At 35.2% G+C, this 26390-nt stretch overlaps 1 protein-coding gene across 6 annotated transcripts in view; it reads right to left on the bottom strand.

Moving 5' to 3' along the window:
• Positions 1-12439: 12439 nt before the first annotated feature.
• Positions 12440-26390, bottom strand: part of LOC144976952 (uncharacterized) — a 111822-nt gene continuing 97871 nt past the window's right edge. For all 6 annotated transcript variants that reach the window (XM_078921586.1, XM_078921590.1, XM_078921591.1 and 3 more), the window contains 8 exons: positions 25396-25526; positions 23420-23519; positions 22222-22346; positions 18788-18887; positions 18002-18132; positions 17478-17577; positions 16676-16797; positions 12440-14228 (listed from right to left, as the gene is read on the bottom strand). In XM_078921586.1, the coding sequence (XP_078777712.1) occupies positions 14110-14228; positions 16676-16797; positions 17478-17577; positions 18002-18132; positions 18788-18887; positions 22222-22346; positions 23420-23519; positions 25396-25526 (928 nt within the window). In that variant the 3' untranslated portion in view covers positions 12440-14109. The remainder of the gene's footprint in view (positions 14229-16675; positions 16798-17477; positions 17578-18001; positions 18133-18787; positions 18888-22221; positions 22347-23419; positions 23520-25395; positions 25527-26390) is intronic.

Here is a 26390-nt window from a genome sequence, read left to right as displayed (position 1 = left end):
CAGCGTTGTTTCTATAGAAAAAAAAATGTAATATCGCCAAACTGGATCATGACTCGTCCAACATATTAAGAGTTGCAGTTGGCTAAGGATCCCTTGTAAAACCCCTTGAGCACGTTTATGTAGTGGATGTTGCGCTATATACATACATGATTTTTTTAATGTCTAAAAACTAAGTTTTCATATTTTTTTTTGATCTGAGTAATTTATTTAATATGACTTTTAACATCTAGTCCAACCTGATATATAGTCGTTTAGAGACGATGGCACTCTCATATTATGAAAACAAATTGTTTCTCTAACGTCTGTATGGATTTTACGTAATGTATTAATATTTTTAATGTTTTACTTATTGGCTGAAGAAGGGGTTTGAGCCCGAAACATTCCGTGTTTTGTATTTCTTTCTTTTTTTTTAAAATGTGTTTTTGTTCATTACTTTTTTATAGCCCACAGCTTCTGGCAGCTAAGTATAATTTTACCAGATAGAGTTGAGGTGGTTGGTGGTCTGGAAAAGTAAAGAAGAATGTCCCTATTGTGGACTGTCCCAATTAAATGGAATGACCTGTTTGGTCGGTTATATAAAGTAAGAAATGCTTGATTGAACATAAATGCATAGAGGGGTAAGAGGGTATGTTTTTGTATGACTCGGGGTAGGGGTGGATGGGAGGTGGCTTTGAGATGATGGGAATGAAAATAATTATAGGCAACCTCCTTTCGTCGAGTCAATGGCTGAGGGATATACGGTTGTCTCGTCTTGTAGCGATAGTCAAGCGATGTTGAGCGACCATGGTGTGTGGTGCCAGTGTTTTGTCCACGGGTAAAAGACTTGACACACATTATCCCTAAAAGCCGTCCCCCACTACAGAAACTGGGATACAATCAAGCTTCATAGGCCTTATGACTCCAAAGGAGTGTATGACATAATCAGTCGGAATGTGAAAATTTTGGATTTGCATTTTTTTTTCATTTTCTGAAAGAATATTCTCACCAGAGCATTTTAATCATTATTTGAGGTGATTTTTCATGAAGTTATGGTCAGATGTGTAGGAAAGGTATCCAGCAACTTTTCTCAAATTTCATACTTTTTCAACTTGACTAGCTGTAAAAAAATATTTAGAAATAAAATTAAGCTTTGATATTTCCCGAAGATGTACAAAAAGGGTTGATTTAATCATGTATGACAAGAACTCATTTTGGATAAAAATTGAGCTTCTAACTAAACTTGGCAATATCTCAGTTCAAACCTTTTCACCATCCGGCTGATTATGTCATTTACTGAAACATATTTTATCGTCATTTTCTTATGCTATTGAAATCTTGAGAAACTCTGCACTTCATGGATTATTATATTATCTCCCCAATAGTTCTATGTAGAGATCTGTGACGGCTGCCCGAAGCCTGGCGTCCTAAGATATTAACAATGAAGGAGAAAATAGGAAAGGCTTTGGGTGGAAATAGTACACTGCTTGTATTGTTTAAGATGAGTTCAATTCAAAGGGTTTATTTTAGGCAATTGCCAATATGAACCATGCATTTACAAATGATTTCAAATCAATACAGGTAAAAGGAAACTACCAAAGTAATTAAATAGATAAATAAACAGATAAATATGAATATAATGAATGAATAAACAGAATAAATAAGTAGATAAATAAGTGAATAAATAAGTAAATACCTATAACTTCCACCAGAAGCCTATCCTTTTTTCTACTTTTAGTAATTCTATGCTATAATGTAGATTGAGCACCTTCATCTACATCCTATTTGTCTCACCACACCAACCACTAAGTTACCAAATTCAGTAGGTAATATGAATAAAGAAGAAAGAAAGGGGGTGTAACGAGGTGCACTTATTTGCAGGTCTGATAACCCAATTCATTATGGACTGATTGTTGTAGTGGAAATCTCAAAAAATGACGTAAAATATTGTCCATTACAACAAAGTTAAACTAGGCCCATAATTGCATTCGGAAGTCAGACCTGCATATGTGTATGTACATGTCGGGTGTTCTTACACTCTTGCTTTTTGGATGTTCACAACCGCTGAACGAGCTTGCGTGAGTGTCAGATTTCTTTTATTCTTTTAAAAAAATGATTAAATTAATCTTTTTATAAAAATATCTAATTTTAGTGAAATTTAACATTTGATTAACTCACGTTACAAATTAGATTTCTACTATTGTAAACATGATATTATTGCGCCTTGCTATTTATGGCGAGTATCTAGTAAAATAACAACATTTCAACAACGCAAAAAAAATTGTTAAGTGATCATTGTGATTGTTTCGTCGATTTTCTCTACATGGCTTATTTAGACACAACACCATATTGATGAGACAGATCACAAATGTAAAAAAATAAATTAAAACTGACTTAGTATGAAGGGAGTAATTAAAATAAAAGGAGTCTTACATATTTCACAATTGGAATTCCCCAAGCATACAAAACGCTGATTCTCAATGCTGCGTTGTTATCGTGAAATCGTTAACTCACTCAAACCTAGAGATTTTTTCTACTTTTCAAAATATGAAAGAATGTATTTAAAATGAGCATGTACACAGATAGTTTTATTCAACTACCATTAATATGCAAAAACTAGAAACATTAGCTTTGATACTACGCCAATAATTTGTCTCAGAAAAATGTAATAAATAGGCATGGGGTAAAAGTAACCCGGGTAAACTACGGATATAGTCGGTGTTAGGGTTGAGTGAGTTAAGGATTCCGTAACGCTAGAGTGCAAAAAGTAGAATTTTGTAAGAATTTTGTTTTGACTTCTTTGTCACACCCCCCCCCCCCCTATTCGAATCAACAACCATATCAATAATCAGAGCGAATAAGTAATACACAACGATAAGAAGACTTACTTATGATTTGTAATTTGTAAGAATACATTGAGTATGTACAGATAGTTAAAAAATAAAGCTGATCAAATGAATCGATTTTCTAATTGTACTAAACAAGGAGAGACAATTTACACATTTATACATTATATACTAAAGAAGATTGTTTTTTTAATAGATAGAATGAAGTTGACGTCACTCGGGTCTGTGTTATTATTATTTTTTTTTGCCATCCGCGTTTACGAGTAATTCTCGCTAAAGGTTACACATAGTTTTGTGTTTTGGTCCATTATACTTCCGGATGTTAATGTTGTGAGCTTCCTAGCCAAGCGCAATTAGGGACTTATTGACGTTGAATTTTTGGTGTCAAATCTAAGTTTGTTCAAATGACTCCCTTAAAGTAAAAGTTTCCCCGTATAATAATATAATTATTATTTGATGAAGACCCCCGAAAGGAAATGCTTATGTCCCCTCTGGTGCAGCTCTCATTATAATATTATGAGAACAAACTAAACCCCCCCCCCCTCCCCCTCCCTGTATGATCATGTCAATAAAAACATTCACGTTTTGTCCTGTGTCATGCCACAGATGAGATTTGTTGATAACTACAACATATGTGCAGACAGTGACACAACATGACAAGGTTTTATTCTCTTTCTACGACATCACGTTGCATGCCGACCAAGATCTATAATAATTAATATATATGTGACCCTCCGTCTCAAAACGGTATTATGTCTGGATGATTCAGATCCCAAAAAGTGGATTTAGAGATAGATTGACGAGAAATTGGAGCTTAGAAGTTTTTGCAATGCAAGAAATAGTCTTTATACTCCACCGTAACGTACAGAAATTAAACCCAAGTTGGATATTTGTGGTTATGAATTCAATTTCCCTTACCGAGTGGATCCAGACATAATACCACTTCGATACGGTGGGTCACATATACGGGTGCATATCTCAAGGTTGATCCAACATGACTTGAGTTTGACTGAACTTTTGTCTTCCTTTAGAAACGACTGTTACCACCCCTCTTTGAGTAATTTCTATGAGGAAAACAAGTGCTTATTTAATCCCCAATCTAAGAATAAAAACACTTACAATATTATGAAATATTGCTTAGATTCTTTACAATTCTTTTCAAGAAATTATGCCAGGAGCCCGTATAACAACAAGCAATAATAAATCATTGATGAAACGTGACCAAATCTGCATATCACAGATATTTTAACCGATTAGCTGCCGTGCTCTGGAAAGAAAATGTTTTTGTAAAAATTTGGCCATTTAACTCGTCCTTTAAATTAAATATCGATCGATTTAAATAAATCTCGTCTTGGCAAAGTCTCTTAAACTTGGAACTTCGCGAAGTCCCAGATTTGAAAGTTATTTCCAAAATGAGGGTCATTTATATCGATCGATATTTGAAGGACGAGTTTTCTGGCCAAATTTTTAAGTACGAGTTTTGCAGAGTACAGCAATTGGCTGGTTAAATAAAAACATTAATATTGAAATATTTTTATATTGCACGTCTCTTTTGGTATTGCTCAATGTCCACAGGTTACAAAAAATAACACCAACCGGTCACATGCATTCAAATGAGGATATAAAAGATAGTTAAAAAAAAAAATCAAAACGAAACAAAAAAATAAAACGAAACGAAAATAAAGAAATGTTTTTTTAAAAGCATGTATTACTTCACGCCTAATAAACTTGCGAAATCCTCCGCCGATAAAAGAGTTTCAAATAATCTAAAGATCTTTAATAAAAACAGTGTCAAAGCAGAGAGAGAGAGAGAGAGAGAGAGAGAGAGAGAGAGAGAGAGAGAGAGAGAGAGAGAGAGAGAGAGAGAGAGAGAGAGAGAGAAAAGCATGTCGAAGAGTGGTGGGAAAATTTCTATACAGTAAGTCTTTGTCATTTCACAATTTTCAAACTGATAATCACTTAACCTTTTTAATCGCTTTAACGCAAAGGTCTGAGATTGGTAAAGGTCCCGTCGAAGGTGGTGAATACCAGTCTGTTGTACATCATTGAAAAGGGTAATATAAATGTTGCTGCAATTGTTTTTTTTTAATAATTGAAAAATGGATATGTGATCCATCATTTCAAATTGGGTATCATGCCATGCAGGAATGATTTAAATGAAGAACATTTATAAGAACGCCGTGGTGATCAGAATCAGATAGTAAAAATTAAAAATTAACAAAAAATGAATAATATAACAGCTTAAAAAAATAATACCAAACTGAGCGTTTCGGGGTCAGGACCCTTCCTAAGCCAGTAACAAAAGCAACAACAACAACAACAACAACAACAACAACAACGACAACAACAAACAACCAATTAATACATTACTACATCACTTAAAAACCCAGATAGACGACAGAGAAAATAAGGACAGGAAAAAAGGAACATCCTTTCTGTAGTAAGATATTGGAATGCAAACAAAAGGCTGTGGGATATGAAACTTAGTATCACTTTGACACTATTATATATGCCGTGTGAAGTAAAGACAAATGAAACTCATTGTTTTTTATAGAAGCATTCATTTTCTCTAGTGCTATGACACACGGCTTATGACTTATAGGTACAGGGTTCGGTTCCAACAGTGAGAGATTTAGCCCGAGGAATTGAAATCTATTAGAGTAAGGAAGAAATAAATGAGATGTGTGGATGTGTATAGATGTTTACGACGGAGTACAAAAATATAGTCTAAAAACCTAACATACCTCAGATAATTATGGGGTTAGAACCTTATATAAACACACACACACACACATACGCACACACACACATGTACATACACACACACACATACGCACACACACACACACATACAGTACTTGACACTTAGAGAGACTCCTTACAAAATACTCAGACACTGTCATTCTTGCCTTACTTGTTTTCTTTTCTATTCCTCATGACACACAATGCTACCATGTACTGACAGAATATATTATAACAGAAAAAAAACCCATAAAAGAAACACACACAAAAAAAAATACACCAAACGATTTTGGTTAGAAAATGTTTACCTTATACATCAATAGATAAAGATGACCCAAAGTTTGTCTAAGTGTCCCCAATATAAAACTTCTTTAAACTCTTAGATTTAAGACTTTTAGACAATGCTGAAGGTCATTTTAACATATCAATATATGGAGTAAAAACATGTTCTGGCCAAAATGAGAAAATGTATTTGGACAGTGAACGGCAACATAGACAGAATGGATTAGATTTAAAAGGTCTAGAACAGAAGAGGATAAAAACAAGACTGAATAGAGAGCCTCAGTCAATACGGTGTCAAGCATGGCCGCCTGGGGATAACAGTATAATTAGTTTCGCGGCAAAATAGAATGTCTTAATATCTTTATATTTCTTTCTGAAAAGAAAAAAAATCTATTCTTTTCCAAATTACAGGCTTACTTGACGTCATTGGATACCATGAAACTAGATAGAGATGTTACAGCAAGCCTTTGAAGGATTATTTGTGTTGTTGTTGTTGTTGTCTGTTGAATTATGTTTTTGTTGTGATGATATGAATTGTATGAGAGACCTGCGTTTGGAATTCTGATAAAATCTCCATGAGGGTATAAACGTGTAATATCAAATTACTGGTTCCAGTCTGATTGAAGGTGTAAAATCAGTCTTCTGTGAGACAATATGCATACATTGTGTCACTGATATTCTGGTTTCAGAGTGATCAAATTTTCTAGCCTAAATACATGGCTGTTCATCGATAAAGATGTTCCATCCTCTCTCTGTTACGCCTCGTGATCATACGAATCTGACTATAAACCACGCTGCTAAAATAGTTATGCCACCTTATGATTCATCAACATGTAACCTACATAATGTTTATTCATTGTCCAGAGGACTGGTTATAAACTTCCAAGGAGTTTTGCACCGAAAAAGATGAGGGTCATGACTTTTCTATCCTTTTACAGATAAATAAATAAATCAATCTCGCTCATTCAGAAAGCGATCAAATAATCTGAAAACAAAATAATATTTTTAAAAAAAATATTGCTCAGAAACAAAATAATCAAGGCAACAAATTTGGAAAAAAAAGAATAAAAAAACAAAACAAAACGAGGGAGAGTATTCGAATCAGTTTAGCAAAACGAGAAGAAATTGTAAGGAGGTCTAAATCACTCGGCTCTACAGTCCACAAAGAATTCTACGTAAGTTAAAGTTATAATGCTCTAAAATTGTTCAACCAATTTCAAGGAGAAATTTTGCTTGATTTGTTAGATTGTTTTTTTTTTCAATCTTTTATCCATGCATGTGATCTTGTTTTTGTTTTTATTTTTTCAAGTGTAATAATAACACATTATATTATATTATTACATAGTTTCGACAAGCCATGCAATAACTAACGTAATTTTCAAAGTTATATGCGCTGTATATTGATTAAATGACCCGGATTATAGTAATTAATCCCATTCAATGGGGTAAGGGATGTTTGTACCGTGTGTCTTTTTAACGAAACCCGACAAAGTTATGGGAAGTAGGTAGCAGTGGGGAGTGAAACTGGGACTCAGGAAAGTTTACACCATTGGGGAGTGAACCTGGGACTGGGTTTCGGCGTGTTTCGTAAAAAAAGCAATAATTGATTTTTTACGAAACCTGCCGAAACCCGCCAATAACCATAGTCTCAGGTTCACTCCAGACTGGTGTGCACTTCCCTGATTCTCCGGTTCACTCCCCACAGTTGTCTACTTCCCATAACTTTGCCGGATATTGTCGGGTTTCGGCGGGTTTCGTAAATGCAATAATTGCTTTTTTACGAAACCCGCCGAAACCCAGTCCCTGGATCACTCCCCAATGGTGTACACTTCCCTGGGTCCCAGGTTCACTTCCCACTGCTACCTACTTTCCATTACTTTGTCGGGTTTTGTCGGGTTTCGGCGGGTATCGTAAAAAAGAAACACCCGATGTTTGTATTTTACAGGAAATAGTACAGGGTTTGTACATAAGGGCTAAATACGGGGACTATTCCGATTGGTTAATGCTTAGCAACGCACGAACTATGAATGATAACATGTTGAAGAGACGATTCAGATTCATATTCAAGGGAAATAATTCATTTTTTGACTGAAACCAAAAAAGGAAATTAACTTGATTCAATAAACCTTTATTTGTCTATTCTATGAATTGTTTGAGTCATATACAAGGGGCATAACTCAATTTTTATTATACATTACTTATGAAAATGCTTGTCTCTTGTAAATAAACATGTCCTAATTTCGGTTACACAACTTACTTAAAATTTATTTAAGTATTTGCATTTTTTTACAGTCCAAAGCGTTTTGAAAGCAGTCACAAGCTAAATAGCAACACTAAACAGCTCTAGAAAGAATACAAAGATAATTGTTTTGGAAATCCCTGAAAAGAGCTTTTTTAAAGGACAATGTCAGCTCTGTGCTAAAAACCCCTTATAATGAATCACAAGCCAACAGCAACACTTAACAGCAGAGCAATACACGCACCTTATGGAAAGCTCTCATAATTTTTTTCGATCGAAAAACGCTGTTACCGGTCTAGTACTCATTTTACACCCAAGTGTGGTGAGGAAATGTAGATTAAGAACATTTATCCAAGGGTCCCAATTTGCACCAGCCCACGACAGGATTTGGACTTTTTTGTCTCCAGGTCGCGAGCCCAATATCGTACAATTAAGCCACAGCGCCGCACAATAAATGTATTTTTATACAATTGTTTCTTCTATGTTTATTAGACCTCTAATCCAAATCCGACCGACCAAAATTTCATTCATGTTCTTTACAACTCCATTTTCACAAAATTCTATTAGAATATCGATGGTCGGCGGATCAAAACTCAACAAATGGGGGGGGGGGGGGGGGGGGGGTGTAGGAGACTGTGGAGTAAAATATCCAAGAAAACGTTATGGGTGTGACCAGTATTAAACTACCCAATTTATGTTACAGCTTTACGTTAATCACTTATTGAACATTTAAATAGTGCAATATCCACTAAAGCGCATAACACGGGTTCCTTAACGTGAAAGAAGAGACATGACATGACGCCTGTTAGGCGATATTACATTTTTTCCCGACAGACACAATCCTGTTAACGGCCAATTTACACCTGAGAACGGTGAGAGAATCTGAGTAAAGAGCCTTTTCCAAGGACTCAACTATGCGCTGAGCGAGGCTCCAACCTAGGACCTTCCGATCCGAAACCGAGAGTCATACCACAAGACCACAAAGCAGTATTTTTAATCGTTGTGACATCTTGGGACAAATTGTAAAGCTCTTTGAGCACGTTTGATAGATATTGCGCTATTCAAACGCTCAACGTTTTTTTTTTTTTTTTGTATGCGTCGTAATCGGAAGGTACCAAGTTCGAGTCCCAGCCGCCTTGTATGACTATGAGCATGTCACCTCACCCTTGCTTAATTCGCGGTGCTCTGTATCGACCAAGGAATTTACCCAATGGTATCGACTGAAGCCTTGCCTATTCAAGTCTTCCCCTTAAAGGACGAATCGAGGATAAATATGTTGGTCTAATGCTTTTTCTATCCAACTGATCTTTCTTCGCAGTTATTATTATTATTATTATTATTATTATGATTATGATTATTATCATTATTATTATTATTATTATTATTATCATCATCATCATCATCATCATCATCATCATCATCATCATCATCATCATCATCATCATCATCATCATCATCATCATCATCATCATCATCATTATTATTATTATTATTATTATTATTATTATTATTATTATTATTATTATTATTATCTATTATTATTATTATTATTATTATTATTATTATTATTATTATTATTATTATTATTATTATTATTTTAACCTATTTAATTTCATTAATAAAAGTAGAGCGTTCGAGTGGATGCCCAGCATAACAAAAAGGAATCCAGTAAACAGTGATCAAGGAGCCAAAACAAAAGCCTATTGGATTAGTGCATTTTCTACATCTGTAAAAAAAACCCAGCAAAAATTTAATATATCTACCTTCTTTGAAATATTGTGGGGCACTAAATTGTCAATTCCGATAAATTCCATTTCTTTTGATCTTGAGTGACTATTTATTGAAGAGACTTTTTGTATTTAAAATCAATAACATATAAAATAGAACTCACTCCAAATAAGATCGTATCTGAAGCGAGAAGTTATTCTACAAATATTTCGCGTGCGAAGATCAAAAGACCGGAGGTATAAAAACACAAAAAGCAATGATTCAAAATAATAGTTTTCCACGATATAGACCGTTAAAAGTAGTGATCAAAAAATGAATGAATCTTTTATAAAAAGAATTTTTAAAATTTTGGACTAAAATCCCTTCTTCTGTCAACTGAAAAAAAATAAAAACAATTAAAAGTTAATACCGTCAAGAACTAAAATACCAAAAAAAATTTGAGCGTTAATGTAGCGCAAATTTTTCAGGTAAGACTGGAATAACCCAGTGGCCAGCCGTAGTTCAGCGCCGCAAACTGAGTTAGGGCGAGGTGACTTGCTCAAGGTGACACAGCGCAGCGGGTACTCAAACTTAATACCTTTCGGGTAGGAAGCAAAGACCGTACCGCTGAGCCACGCTGCTCCCTTAATTAATTCTTAGCCTTAGGTTTAGTCTATGAGTTTAATTTAGGACAATAAATTCGAGCTTTTATATAGCTCAACATCCACTCAATATGCTCAACACCCGTTAGAAGAGGTCCCTATTAGCCAACAGTAACACTTAACGTATATTATTATGACGAACCATGATGCATATTTGACGATATTACATTTTAGAAACGACGCTGTCAGTTATCAGGTACTCATTTTACACCTAGGTACGGTGAGAGGTGTGAATAAAGAGCCTTTTCCAAGGAATCAACGATGAGCCACTCAAACTGGGACTTCCGGTCCAAAGGCGAGCGTTATATCACAAGACCCCATAACCGCTCGATGAGCTGAGAATATAATTTATAGCCAAAATCCATATCATTATAAATTATTTTATTTTAGTAGGCGCACTACAAAACTACATCTACTCTTCACGGTGAGAACTTTTTAGATTAGAAAAATTCATGAAAATAGTCCATCAGAGCCATTAGGCCCACAGAGCCGGAGTTTATCCTGGTTTCTATAGCATGAAACCGATAATAGCAATTGCTTGCTACCTTTTGGTTAGGACGCAAGGTGCTTCCGCCAGATCAACGAATCCCAGCTACCCAATCACTGCCGACTGAACGGGTGGTTGGGGGGGGGGGGGTCAGAAAAAAAAGTGTTGACTTCACTCTGGATAGATCTCGGTCCTTTTGTATAAATTTCATAATTTATACCTAAAAAGCCCCTTCGGATCCAAAATGGAGTATCATGCCATCAGACCACATAGTCGTACATAAAAGTTTTATGTTCCGCATTTTTATAAGCTCTGTATATTTTAGTCAACAACAACAACAACAACAACAACAACAACAAAATAAAACACTAAAAAAATAAACTTGAGCTTTTATATAATATAATATAGCGTATTATCCACTAAACGTGTTCATATCGATTTATAAGGGTTACCTAGGCAATAGCAACACTCAACATGTGGGATGAGACATGACGCCTTCATAAGGCGATATCACAATTTCTGGGTTTTTTTTTTTCGACAGAGACAACGCTGTTAACGGCCAGATACTCATTTTACACCTGAGTAAGACGTTGTCTCTGAAAAATAAATTGTAATATCGCCTAACAGGCGAAATGTCTCGTACTGCATGTTAAGCGTTGCTGTTGGCTAACAACCCCTTGTAAAGCGCTTTAAGCACGTTTTCAACTGATATTCCACTATATGAATGTTCTAGTAGTAAATGTAATACCGTTTTGAGACCACGGATCACGGAAAAGAAGTAATTTTTAGCTATTGATTTTTCAAAATATTTTTCCAGTGAAAATAAGGATAAGCCATTTTGTCAAGCACTGTGGACACCTCGTCTTATCGTGCAGAAGTTTTTAATACCAATTATGACAAATCCAAGTAATATACATTCGGTATGTAACCAAAATCACAAATAAATCCTTATATATGAAAAAAAAAACCAAACAAATAAAAGACCGCTCTCTGTCTAAATTCTGGAACAGAGATGGTGCCTTTTTGTGTTACTCTGAGACGTGATTAAAAAATCCCTGCCTATATTGCAACGACCGCGTATTTTAGGGGAAGAAGGCCAGTGCCAATAACAATCTTATCAGTCCCTCTCAACCAAGATCTAAGGACATTGGAAGATCAGGAACTGGATTTCAACATCAGTGAAGATTTTCAGGAACTGCAGACGATTGCTTGGGATCAGCAACGTTATTTAGATATAAAGCACGACCTGGTGGAGGCAGCCGAGGCGTCCCAGTCCGACGACAGAGTTGCGAAAGGCTCATAAATCAAGTAAGTCATCTTAAAGCTGGTCCAAGTTGCTGGACAGCAACAGATTATTGATCGATGACTCTCTTGGATTAACACATGAGTATAGATCGCTCCCATTCAGTCCCTTGATCACGGACTGAGTAATAATTGCAATGACCCACTCAAGTGGGAATGGTATGTATAGCATGCTTAGTAACGCTCGAACCATCAATTGTATTTGCACCGTTTATTGCTGTATATATAGCTATTTACATAATAAATATTTGATATAAATATTAATATGAATTTGTTTAATGAAATTGACATGTTATAAAAAGAAAATACACAATGAAAAAAAAGGGTAAGCATAGTTTTTGAAGTTTCTTTCAGTTAATGATTGTGTAAGATGATTGTGTCAGGTCTGTTGATTGTTTATAATCCGAGTCAATAGATGCCTTTCGCAAAAAACAAGCTGTGAGCAGTATCGCGTAAATAGCACATGGTCAGGACATGAGTGAATCTTTAGTGAAGTGTACAGACCATTGATTTAACTTGCGTCACGTAAAAACATTGTTTTGTTTATTCATCTCGACATCGCCACTACCATATTTTCTCATTCACCTGTTTTGTTGATAAAGGGGAACCCCGAAACGTTCATTTGATCAGTTTTTGTAATTAAATTGAAGATTACATTCAATTTCACATTGTTATATATTTCTTCGAGCTTCGAGCAGCAACATTTACATTACGTAACGTAAGTGAAGAAATTTCGAATGCTGTGTCCTCCTCACACATTTTAACCTCACAAGTGACACGTAGTCTAAAGCTGATGTTATTATGTTACAAATCGAACCGGAAAATTGAGTTTAAATTCAGGATTATTGTTTAAAATCAATGCTATAACCCTCTCCTTACTATATACGTACTATACTATACTCCCAACTCTAGGAAAATCATCACATTCGTTACGATACAACCAACATTTTTCTCATTTAAATTTCTTTTGTACATCATAAAATTTATATAAAATGATCAGTGTGACGTAGAGCATGTTTTGTTACAGAAATGATGTATCGCAAGTATTTTACTGTTATTATGTCTGAGTGATAAAAAAATCTATTTTGTGTTAGTTGGGTCTGAAGTTTTGGGGAAAATCAATGAAAATGGCTGTTAAGGAGAGAGTTAAGGCCTATGGAGCCGGGGTTTATCTAGTTTCCTCTAACGCTCAACGGCCATTTGCAATCGCTTGTCCCCCTAGTAATAGGAAGCTGGTCTATCGTCAACTTCTTTTTATCAGATCTAGCAAAGCCAGCTACCAAATTACTGTTGTGTGAACGAGGTTGGAGGGAGTCAGAAAAAAAATATTAGCCGCACCCAGTCCCTTTCCATGTGAAAACCTGTACTAAATCATTTGAACTATTGTGACCCCTGGGTTATCGGAACCTCCTAAAGATTATTTATGTGCTGTGATTTATGCGTTTGCTCAATTTGATAATGATAAACGTTGATTTTTATACCACCAAACAACTTATATGAATTAATTCCGATCGAGTGTAGATGAAACTAAATTTTAAGCATCTAGTTTGAATTGAACATGATACTGCATTGATTACAAAAAAGTTGATCATGTGATATTCACGTGATATAGCTAAGAGGGTAGGTTGTAATAGGTCGGTAAAATGAATTTAAAAAATGTGATCAAACATAAATATTAAGTAGCAAAGATAAGGTATTTACACAAAAGTCATCGGTGTTGAATAAATAGTCGTATTCTTAATAAATAACAATAAAATATCGATACTTGAACTTGAACATTGTTTCTTAACATGCGGTCAAAATATGAACTTTGTTTCGAAGTCTGAATTTAAGTTTAAAATCAGACATTAAAGTAAGGATCAGACATTAATGCCTAAACATTGCAAGGACGATTGCCATCACGACGAAGACGAAAAGTGGCGAAGGTCGAGTAGACACCCCAGTGGATCCACCTTGCCTTCCTCCTTGCTGGTTGCCTTCAGAATCTGTGGAAAGAAAAGTACAGTAAAGACGTATAACAGGTATATCATTCATCATCATCATCATTGCCTTTTCACCTGGGTCAGGTATAGGCCACAGACAAACAGTTTCCATCCTTTCTATCCTGAGCCAACTTTTTTATCTCATTCAGGTCTTACCACTTCTTGTATATCAGCTTCTTTAATTCTTCTCCATGTTCCTCGTGCTTCCTTGATCTTCTGCCCTGAGGGTTCCAGTCCAATACTTTCTTTGTTATAGTTGAGTCATTCTTTCTAGCGTGTGTCCAATCCACTCCAGGTATATCATTATATAACCGTAAAGACTGAATGAAAGGGAGTGTTGCTTGAATATACACACACACATATATATATATATATATATATATATATATATATATATATATATATATATATGAGTACTACTGATGGATATCATTTATGTATTGGCTCTATTATCTTGTGCCAATACACTTGCCAAGGATTCAACAGTCGTGACGTCACTCTTTATGACGCATTGCAGTAATTTAGTAACTGGTTCTAAGCTATCAGAACAATGGCGGACGCCCTTATGAAACACTCCTCCGACGAGCATAAAAAGTGTATCCAGAGGAGAAAAACATTATAAATCTGATCATGTTTTGACTTTTAGACATTCTGATCACATGACGGGTGGAAAAGTTCTAGGCTGCATGAAGAATTAAAAATACCGATTTTCTTTGTTTAGAACCAAGCTGCTGGTTGCTGGGCGGACGTGACATCAGACTATTGAATCCAATTCAGGCTCTTTATTGGTGACTGAATGATTATGACGTACAAACATCAAAACACGAGTGACTTGTATCTCAGCGTTGAGGCTTATTGTGTTTATGAATTGTGATTGTGTGAATTGAGAGTTTCCTTCACTCATAGAAATCATCTCGACTCGAGAGTTGTGATTTGTCCGCATAACGGTGTCCACTGTATTGGACATTATAATAAAGTGACAGAGAATCATTGCCAATAATGTTGCCTTATTATATAATGAAATGAATTAATTGCCCTTTGAGCGGAGATAGAATTATTTTTATTTAGATTAATAAAGATTAATTCAAACATTTTATATTCCCTTTGTCTTGTTGTTGTTGTTTGTTGTTGTTGTTGTAGTGGTGGTAGTGGTGATTATGTTGGTCAGACTATAAGCAGGAGAGAAAACAATTTGACATTTAGGTCTCATAATCTGAAAATGCTTTCCAAATTTCAAAAGAAATTCATCATCTATAAACATCTTTAACCTGTAAACTCACGTAAATAAATCTGTTTTTGATTCAACTATCTTATAATATTCCCCTAGAATCATGGATTAGTGTATTTTTGTGTACGTAACTAATTATCATTATTGTAATAGCACAAAGAGTCTGATCGGACGTGTTCATATATGCAGTTCTGACATCCGAACCCACTTATGGGCCTAGTATAACATTGTTTTTGTAATGCATAATATTTTGCGTTATTTTATTGAGATTTGCATTACAACAATGAGCCTATAAAGTATGGGGTTTTCAGATCTGTAATTAAGTGCACTATAATAATAATAATAATGATAATGATAATAATAGTAATAATAATGATAATAATAATAATAATAGTAATAATAATAATAATAATAATAATAATAATGATAATAATAGTAATAATAATGATAATAAAAATAATAATAATACTAATAATAATAGTAGTAATAATAATAATAATAATAATAATAATAATAATAATAATAATAATATATGAATAATAATAATATATAATAATAATAATGATAATAATAATAATAATAATAATAATAATAATAATAATAATAATTAATAATAAATAATTAATAATAATAATAATAATAATAATAATAATAATAATAATAATAATAATAATATAATATATAATAATAATAATAATAATAAATAATAATAATAATAATAATAATAATAATAATAATAATAATAATAATAATAATAATAATAATAATAATAATAATAATAATAATAATAATATTAATAATAATAATAATAATAATAATAATAATAATAATAATAATAATAATAATAATAATAATAATATATTAATAATAATTATTATTATTATCACTATCATTATTATTATTATGATTAATGATGATGATGATGATGATGATGATGATGATGATGATGATGATGATGATGATGATGATGTTGATGATTGTGATGGTGGTTGTAATGGTGTTCGTGTTGGTTGTGATGGTCGTGGTGGTCGTGGTGGAGGTAGTGGTGAAAATGATGATGATGATGATGATGATGATGGTGATATTGATGATATTGATGATGATGATGATGATGATGATGATGACGATGACGATGGTGATGATGATGACGGTGATGATGATGTTGATGATGATGGTGATATTGATGATAAACTATGGTATGACGATGATGTATAAACCGTACCGTCACAATGTCTCATACTCTGAGATAAAGCTTTCCACATGCTCTCAGCAGATGTCAATATCTGCCCCGACGGACAGAAGCCCATGAGATCATCTAGACAGTGTTTCCTCTCGGACCATACTCTGTAAATAAAAAAAAGCCAATATTTTAGTTCATTTCACACTAATGAAACTTTAGTAATATTAATTGGAAGAAAGTAAGAATCTTTTTTTGAGAACATTTAGTCATAAAAATTGTTTTGAAATAATAATTAATTGAATTAGACGTCTAATTCCCAATTTATATTTTTCTTAAAAATGCAAACTATACTATTTCTTATGTTTGAGAAGTTTTAACAGGTTCTGCGAACTCTGAAAAAAAAACATATTTTAATCGTTTTGGCCAGAAAACTCGTCAATCAAATATCGTCCAAAAATGACTCTCATTATGTCAAAAACCATCAAACTTGGAACTTCATTGTCAACTAACTTGAAGTCCCAGGTTTGGGAGCTTTGACACGATCAGGGTCATTTTAATCTATTGATATTTGAAGGATGAGATTTATTGCCACATTTTAAATAGATGTTTTTTTTTTCAAATACATCGATTTCCGGTCCCTACCTAGGCAGAGAGGTATGTATAGCGGAAATTCAGATTATAAACATGTCATATAATACCTGCACAATTTGGCCGGGTATTTTTTGTCCCTTCCTATGAAGCCAGTGTTCCACCAACTGATTTCGGGACCCTGCCTTAAGAGTAAGGTATGTATAGTGTCAATTCAGATAGTTGCATGGGTTCGTAAATTATAATTATGTAATACCTGCACATTTCGGACTTTTCCACTCCTGGTTGTTGAAGAATCGTTTGGAAGGGTTCGGCACACTGTTGTAGTTTCATCATAGTGCACTTATCGTCGTTGTCTATAGAATAAAAACAAAACAAAAACAACAAAAAACAAAATAAAAATGTACATTTAAAGTTTGAACCATGGGATCAAGTAAGATCAATATATACTCGTACTTTTAAAAGGTATCGAAGTAGATGAAAAAAACCCCCAGAGAGCTAGCACTCGCCTCGGCCACCTTCCTCCCTCTTTTCAGACTGTAAAATGACTGGGATCATGATGAGGGACTGCTCAGAGATGGCGCTAGACATTTTGGAAGACCATGGCATCCAACCTCTATGTGAAGGAACCCCGGAAGAAGTTCATTCCCTAGCAGACTGAATTTTTGGGGGGGTGATTATTTTTCCTCATATTTTTATTTCTGTTTTAGTTAGTAGATCTATTGTTTCATGCACACATTTTTAGATATTCATTCATTTTGCACACATTTCTGGGCTTACCTTCATTTTGGCAGTTGAACATGTTCATGTTGGTTTCTGTTGACTCCAGGGCCTGGGTCACGATGGCTCCGTTAGATCCATTACATGTGGGTTGGAGTTCTCGTAAACATTCCTTTACTGACGTCATTGCTCTATAGAAAAAAAAAGTTAAATTTTTTTTTTTTGACCTTTATTTCCTGACCTTATTAATATTAGAGAGATGCATACATCTAAACACAAGAGAAGAGCGTTAGCCATAGGCAATAGGGAATAAAAATGGGATGTAAAAATGTTTCCAATCTCATTTGGAAGTGTGAAGCCAGTCTTCCTCAGGGCTGGATATATACCTTGTATAATTGATCTTCTAATTTCAGAGCCTAAATATATGCTGGTTGTCAAGAAATATCATCCATCATCGCTCTTTTATGTCCCGTAATATTAAGAATATGCTTATACATTCTACTACCAAAATAGAAATGCCACATTAATATTCATGATGTAACCTATTCATTATTAGTCCTCCGAAGAATTGATTACATACACACTTCCAATGAGTTTGGAACGCGAAAAGTAGGTGTGACGTCACGACTTCTGTACCTATTGTTATAAAAATTGAGTTATCTCCCTTGTAATATTATTATTATTATTATTATTATTATTATTATTATTATTATTATTATTATTAATTATTATTATCATTCAATATCATCGTTATCCTTATCATTATTATTATTATTATTATTATTATTATTATTATTATTATTATTATTATAATCAATGGAAAAATATAGGAAGACAAAAACTCACGGGCATAGCTTGTCCTTCACCAAATGCAAGTTCTCTTGTCCTTGGAACTCTTGCCAAGGCAATAAGCAACTTTGAACGCCTTGCATGCTGCAACCTGAAGCTGATGGTAAAAGTAATTAAAAATTAGAGATATAAACTCGTCATTATGCTATCTTATTAGATCAAGGGAGAGACACACACAGACACACACACACACACAGAGAGAGAGAGAGAGAGAGAGAGAGAGAGAGAGAGAGAGAGAGAGAGAGAGAGAGAGAGAGAGAGAGAGAGAGAGAGAGAGAGAGAGAGAGGGAGAGATTGCGGTTTATAATCTTCTCAGTGACATTTCAGGGTCTGGTCTGGACAACCTATACAATCATAATATTATGGAAGCGGAGTGTGTCCAACAAAAACCAGTTTCACTGATTGAAATGTCGATCATATTAGATCCTGCAAATGTTTGAATGGGCATGATCTATATTACCTTTCCATGTGCTCGAGGTTATTGGTCACATTGCAAAATGTGTTCAAAATGACCCACATAGTGAAAGGTATTTACAGCTTTTGAAGCATCTAGAATTACAATTGTTCATTTTGTTCAGAATGACACATGTGTATGCTTACAACTTTCATAAACAAAGCAGCGTGTTAACATTTCTGAAGAACCATCCAATCGTTGGACAGCAACAAATCATGCGATCGATGACTGAGTTGGACGAAAACATGAATATAGATCGCTCCTATTAACTAAACCTCTCCCCCCCCCCCCCCAAAAAAAAAATATATATTCCATTCAATGTTAAGTAATTTAGTTTTTTTTTAAAAACTTGGTCTGTACACATCAAAGGAGAACAAAGTTCGTTGTAATTTATTTAAATCAACATCTACCATTTGTTTGTATTTGCATTGGCTTTACAAGAGCTACTGTTGTTTACGAACTAATAAAATAGCACAGATCGAATACCAAGAGTCTTATTTTCATTTGATATGAACCAAAATATCGCCTGTAAAAATATGTACATTTATTACGCGTGCTCCATGATGCTTCATAAACTCCTTAAGTAAGGAGAGAGAGACTTACAAGACTAAAAGAAAAAAAAAAAGAGATTTTATCTAGATCGCGCAATATCCACTGAACGTGCTCCTAGCGCTTTATAACGAGTCCCTGAACATCAGCTACACGTAACATGTAAAACGAGACACGACGCCTGTTGGGCAATAAGGCATTTTTTTCCGACATATACAACGCTGTTAACGGCCAGATACTCGTTTTACACCTGAGTACGGCGAGTGAACGTAAAGAGCCTTTTCCAAGGATTCAACTATGCGCCGATCGAGGCTCGAACCAAGGACCTTCCGATACGAAAGCGAGTGTCATACCACAAGACCACATCGCCGCACATAAACTACTACTTTCATTTCATACAGTTATCTGATAACTACACAATATCATATCATAGAAGAGAAAGTTTTTGGTTATTTTTTCTTTACTTTTTTCTTCATTTCATTCCATTTCCGAGAGAACAAAATCATAGTTGCTAGGCGTCTATAACCCAAATGCTGAACCTAGACCTTCAGCGAGTGCTTGCAACTTTTATAAACGGAAATCTGCTTCGATTTTTTATTTCTTTTGTTTACCAATACGGGAGGACAAAATCAAAACGTTTAATTCTCAACAAATTATAGATAGTTCGAAGATGGCGTCACTCAGGTCTTTGTTATTGTTTTTTGCCATCCGCGTTTATGAGTAATGCTCACTGAACTGTATTAACCTGACTATAAACGTTCATGGATACACACAGTTTTGTGTGTTGGTCCGTTATACTTCCGGATGGCAATGTTATGAGCTTCTTAGCCAAGCGCATACTATCGATATTAACCGAAGAGCCTAGTCTTTGAGTGAGTGCTTATAATTTTCTCATCAGAAAAGTTATTGAATACGGATTTTAAATCTTCAACTTAAGTTGACTGAAGAACCTACTACTTCATGGAGTGGTTGTAAGCGTAGCCATCGTAAACTTATAGATAGTTTGAAGATGACGTCACTCATGTCTTTGTTATTGCTAAGAAGCTCACAACATTGCCATCTGGAAGTATAGATAGTATGCAGATGACGTCACTCAAGCCTTTGTTATTGTTTTTGCCATCCGCGTTTGTGAGTTGTTCTCACTAAACTGTATTAACCTGACTATAAACGTTCACGGTTACACAGAGTTTGTGTGTTGGTCCGTTATACTTCCGGATGGCAATGTTGTGAACTCCTTGGCCAAGCGCATTCTATCTATAACATACCAACACACAAAACTAAGTGTAACCTTGAACGTTTATAGTCTGGGTAAAACAGTTTAGTGAGAAATACACATAAACGCGGTTGGTTGGTAAAAAACAATAACAAAGAACTGCGTGACGTGAAATTCGTTCTATCTATAGATAGTATGCAGATGACGTCACTCAGGCCTTTGTTATTGTTTTTGCCATCCGCGTTTGTGAGTTGTTCTCACTAAACTGTATTAACCAGACTATAAAAATTCATGGTTACACAGAGTTTGTGTGTTGGTCCGTTTTACTTCCGGATGGCAATGTTGTGAACTCCTTGGCCAAGCGCATTCTATCTATAGATAGTATGCGCTTGGCGAAGAAGCTCATAACATTGCCATCCGGAAGTATATTGGACCAACACACAAAACTGTGTGTATCCATGAACGTTTATAGTCGGGTTAATACAGTTCAGTGAGCATTACTCATAAACGCGGATGGCAAAAAACAATAACAAAGACCTGAGTGACGTCATCTTCCAACTATCTATAGCCTGACACAAGGACCGAAACCATCGTTAACTTAGAGCCTGACACTGAAAAAAATAATGACGCCAAAAGACAAGTCTTTGGCCACAAAAGAAAACGAATCGTGAGTTGTACTCAATAGTTCAACCAATGGGATCACTTGTTTCCATGAGCCCTAATTACGACAACTCACTAGACCCTGCACAAACCTGAAAAATGACGTCAAACTACAAGTCCTAGATGGTTCTAGTGTCAGGCTACAGATAGAATGAAGTTGACGTCACTTGGGTCTTTGTTATTTATTTTTGCCATCCGCATTTATGAGTAATTCTCGCTAAACTGTATTAACCAGACTATAAACATTCATGGTTAGACATAGTTTTGTATGTTGGTATGTTATACTTCCGGATGGCAATATTGTGAGTTTCTTAGCCAAGCGGATGCTATAAATAGATAGAATGAAGTTGACTTCACTCAGTCGTTGTTATTGATTTTTTGCCATCCGCGTTTATGAGTCATTCTCATTAATCTGTATTCACCAGACTATAAACGTTCAAGGTTACACACAGTTTTCTGTGTTGGTCCGTTATACTTCCGGATGGCAATGTTGTGAGCTCCTTAAACAAGCGCATACTATGTATATGTTAACGATGGCTACGTTGTAAGTCGAACCTGAGCATGACCCTTCAAAGTTTGATTTGATCGTGCCAAGTGTGCTCCAAAGGACGTTCTTAATATTTTCCTCGTGGCAAACCTTGTCCATGTCCTCCAAACATTGCTGTACTCCCTCCCACATCCTATGCGTAGGAAGGAAATAAAAAACACAAGCGTAACATTAGTGTATTATTCAGTTAGATATTACTCTCCCTCTCTCTCTCTCTCTCTCTCTCCCTCTCTCTCTCCCTCTCTCTCCCTCTCTCTCTTTCTCTCTCTCCCTCTCTCTCTCTCTCTCTCCCTCACTCTCCCTCTCTCTCTCTCCCTCTCTCCCCCCCTCTCTCTCTCCCTCTCTCCTCCCCTCTCCCTCTCTCTCTCTCCCTCTCTCTCTCTTTCTTCTCTCTCTCTCTCCCTCTCTCTCTTTCTCTCTCTCTCTCTCTCTCCCTCTCTCTCTCTCTCTCTCTCTCTCTCTTCTCTTCTCTAAATATATATATATATATATATATATATATATATATATATATATATATATATATATATATATATATATGCGTTTTATGAAAAAGAAAGTTAAGTTTCTGTCACTTCATATTTTTCTTTATAAATTCTATAAATTTCTTTTCATTTAAATTTTAAATTATATTTTTTCCTCCAGTTCATTGCATTTTTTAAAACTTGGCAAAAAATAATCTTTTATATAGCGCACTAACCACTTGGTGTCCTCAAAGCGCTTTACAAAATTAACAGTAAAACTAAATATATTGACGCAATGCGTTTAGGTAAATACTCACAACAGTTGGATGCAAGGTACCAATACTCGAAACGATGTGCAATATTAAACGTTTACAGTCCGATTGAATATAATTTAGTGAGAACTAATCATTGAAATGGCAGTCTTAAAATAATAACACTGTAGACACAGTAACGTCAATTTCGTAAACCTATTGGACGAAACATCTTACCAGTAAAGCGATAGTGTAGTTTTTTTTAAAGGGAAAGACAACAGTAGTAGTACTCATTTTACACCTGCCTGCCATGAGAGACTTTGGATGAAGAGGCTTTTCCAAGGATGCAACTTTGCCTCGCCGATAGCGGGATTCGAACCATGGGACCTACCGATCCTGGGGTGAGGGTCATATCACAAAACCGCTAAAATTCAAATATAATAATAACAGATTGTCGTTATGGGGAATAAATATTAATTTCTAACACTTACGTGCAAATCTTTTTGAGGTCACTTTCTCCCGCCAAACTTTCCATAGGGCCTGTGCATTGACGTAAATCGTCCCAGTCACACGATTTCGATTCATCCTTTTCTAAAGGGACAGAAAATAGATTTAATTCCAAGAGAATTTTGATTTTGAATCAGAGTAAAAAGTCTACCTCATTTATATCAATAACTGAGAGAGAAACAAAAAAGAAAGAAGAGAAAGAGAAAGAGAGAGAGAGAGAGAGAGAGAGAGAGAGAGAGAGAGAGAGCGAGAGAGAGAGAGAGAAAGGGAGATAGAGAGAGAAAAGAGAAAGAGATTGAAAAAGAGAGAGAAAGAAAGAAAGAGAGAGAGAGAGCGAAAGAAAGAAAGAAAGAAAGAAAGAGAGAGAGAGAGAGAGAGAGAGAGAGAGAGAGAGAGAGAGAGTAAAAGTAGAGATAAAGAAAGAGAGAGAGAAGAGAAAGAGAGAGGAAGAGAAGAGAGAGAGAGAGAGAGAGAGAGAGAGAGATAGAGAGAAACAGAGGGATAGAGAGAAAAAGAGAGATATAGAGAGAAAGAGAGAGTGAAGGAGAGAGGGAAGAGAGATATTAAAAGAGAAAGAAAGAAGGACAGAAAGGAGAGAGAAGAAGAAGAGATAAGTGTGTGTGTGTGTAGTGTGAGAGAGAGAGAGAGAGAGAGATAGGCAGAAAGAGAGAGAGAGAGGAGAGGAGAGAGAGAGAGAGAGAGAGAGAGAGAAGAGAGAACGGATGTCGAGTAAATTCGGGAAGTATGACACATAAACCCCAATATTACGAAAAATTCGTATTATTACGAAATTTTGGCCCCAATTTCAGAAATTCATGAACATGAACGAGTCATTGAAACTTATTGAAAATAAAGGTTTATGCCAGAAAGTATAATTTGGAGGATTTTGAGGTAATATTTGATCATTGTACGGGTAAATTGCCGATTATTAAAGTTAACTATAGTGACTATAATGTTCATCTCATCAACGGATGGGTGATATTATTTGTGGGAAATACTGGTCCCGATGTTGTGTTTTTGGGTAAGGCACTAAACACTAATTACCCCATTTGACTCAGGTGTACATGTGCACTTGACTATAGGCAGTGACGGACATTATAAAAGTGTTAGTACAAAAAGATTAGTATTCTAAGAAATGGGATAATGCTTGCAGATGGCCTGCTGGGAAACTAAATAAAATATTGTGAAGCGCATTGGGCATGGTTAATCCGTGGATACTCGCTATATAAATGTTCATATTTATTTTATTTCATCTTAATTTGATTTTCGTTATGATATGATCTTCTAATAATAACATGACAAACTTTGAATGAGGAAATGTGACCACGTGAGCCGATTTAAAATCATTCGTTACTCTGGAGACACTTTTAAGTTCGTTTCTGAAGAAAAAGACTAGTCTAGTCATTGAAAACTGCGACTGCCGCTGTTGAAAAAAACAAAGAATTTTGAAACAAAAATTATGAAGCTGTGACGTCACGACAATCGTTCCTCTTTGAGGAGAATGTTGGCGTATTATGGAATGACACATAATACGTGTTTTACAAAGCTCGACAGAGTGGTTCAACGATTTATGGACTTTTTTTTTAATTCCGGACTTTTTACCAATTGCTGGGCGGGCATGCAGGTAACCTATAAGAACAAAGTTCGGATTTCAAAAGGCAAGAGTGCAAAAAAAAAAAAATCATTTATTCTACTTCTCAAAAGATTCTGATTTTTATTATTCCTGAATAAAAGAGATTTAAAAAAATACTAAAATGATACTCCAGTTTTTGTGTCTGAAATACGTTACTATTTATGAGGGAGGGGGAGAATACTGTATGGTCTCTAATATTGTAGAAAGCTTTATATCGTAAATCTGAAAATTATGACTTTAAAATTTGTTTATATATATATCTCGTTTACCGAAGCACAATACTAAATGACGCAATGACAATGTGCCATATTTTCATCGTTGTCTTACCGTAATGTGAGCATAGATGCACCAAAGCGACTTCCAGCTTCATCAGAGTCTCGACAACCACCCACTTTATATCTCCAGGAGGGCAAACAGGAGCCAGTCTTTCCAAGCAAGTTTTCCCTTCGGCAGTTGGCCTTGTAAAGAAATGAATCGTAGCTGAATGCTTTAGTTAATTAACCCTCTCCTTACCACCCATAGGAAAATCGTCACATTCGTTACGATGCAGCCGACATTTTTCTCATTCTGATTTCTTTTGTACATCATAATATTTGAACAAAAATGTTTGCTATAGTTAAAGTATATTAACACTGCTTTGAAGAGCTCGTTTAGCAGAAAAAAATATGTATAGCAAGAACTAACAGCTTTTGTGTTTGGTTTGTATAGGCTGGGTGTGAAGTTTTGGGGACAATCCGGAAAATGGCCAGTAAGGAAAGAATTAATAAAGGGTTACAGATTCACATTACTAATTTTTTTTTAACGAAGTGACTATTCTCACCCCCGGGATGCTAGTCTTCATAATAGTATAAAAAGTAGTCCACAATTGTTGTATGTTTAATCCAAAGGTTGTAATGCAGTAATTTGTTAAGTTTCTTGTCACAAGTTGCACAATTAAAAAAAAATCAATCAAATCCAAATCGCAAAAAGCCGGCGACGTTTTTTTCGGTAATCCAATCGGCCGGGGAGGGGGGGGGGGGGGGGGGGGGGAGAATAGAGGCAGTCATTTTTTAAATGGCTTCTTCAGAGCCCTTCGGCTTACTGAGTGGGAGTTTATCCCGTTTTTATAGCGTGAAACGCTCACTGAGCGGGAGTTTATCCCGTTTTTATAGCGTGAAACGCTCACTGAGCGGGAGTTTATCCCGTTTTTATAGCGTGAAACGCTCACTGAGTGGGAGTTTATCCCGTTTTTATAGCGTGAAACAGACAATAGGGTTATGCAGCAGGGTTAGAATAATGTAGTGATTGCTATTCCTCGGATAGGACTCTATTATTATTATTAT

This window comes from Berghia stephanieae, chromosome 7, assembly GCF_034508935.2.
Source record: "Berghia stephanieae isolate SIO BIC M18660-M18661 chromosome 7, UCSD_Bste_1.3, whole genome shotgun sequence".
Classification (NCBI taxonomy): domain Eukaryota; kingdom Metazoa; phylum Mollusca; class Gastropoda; order Nudibranchia; family Aeolidiidae; genus Berghia; species Berghia stephanieae.
Note: the sequence above shows the minus strand (reverse complement) of the source record. Positions and strands in the feature narration are given on the sequence as shown.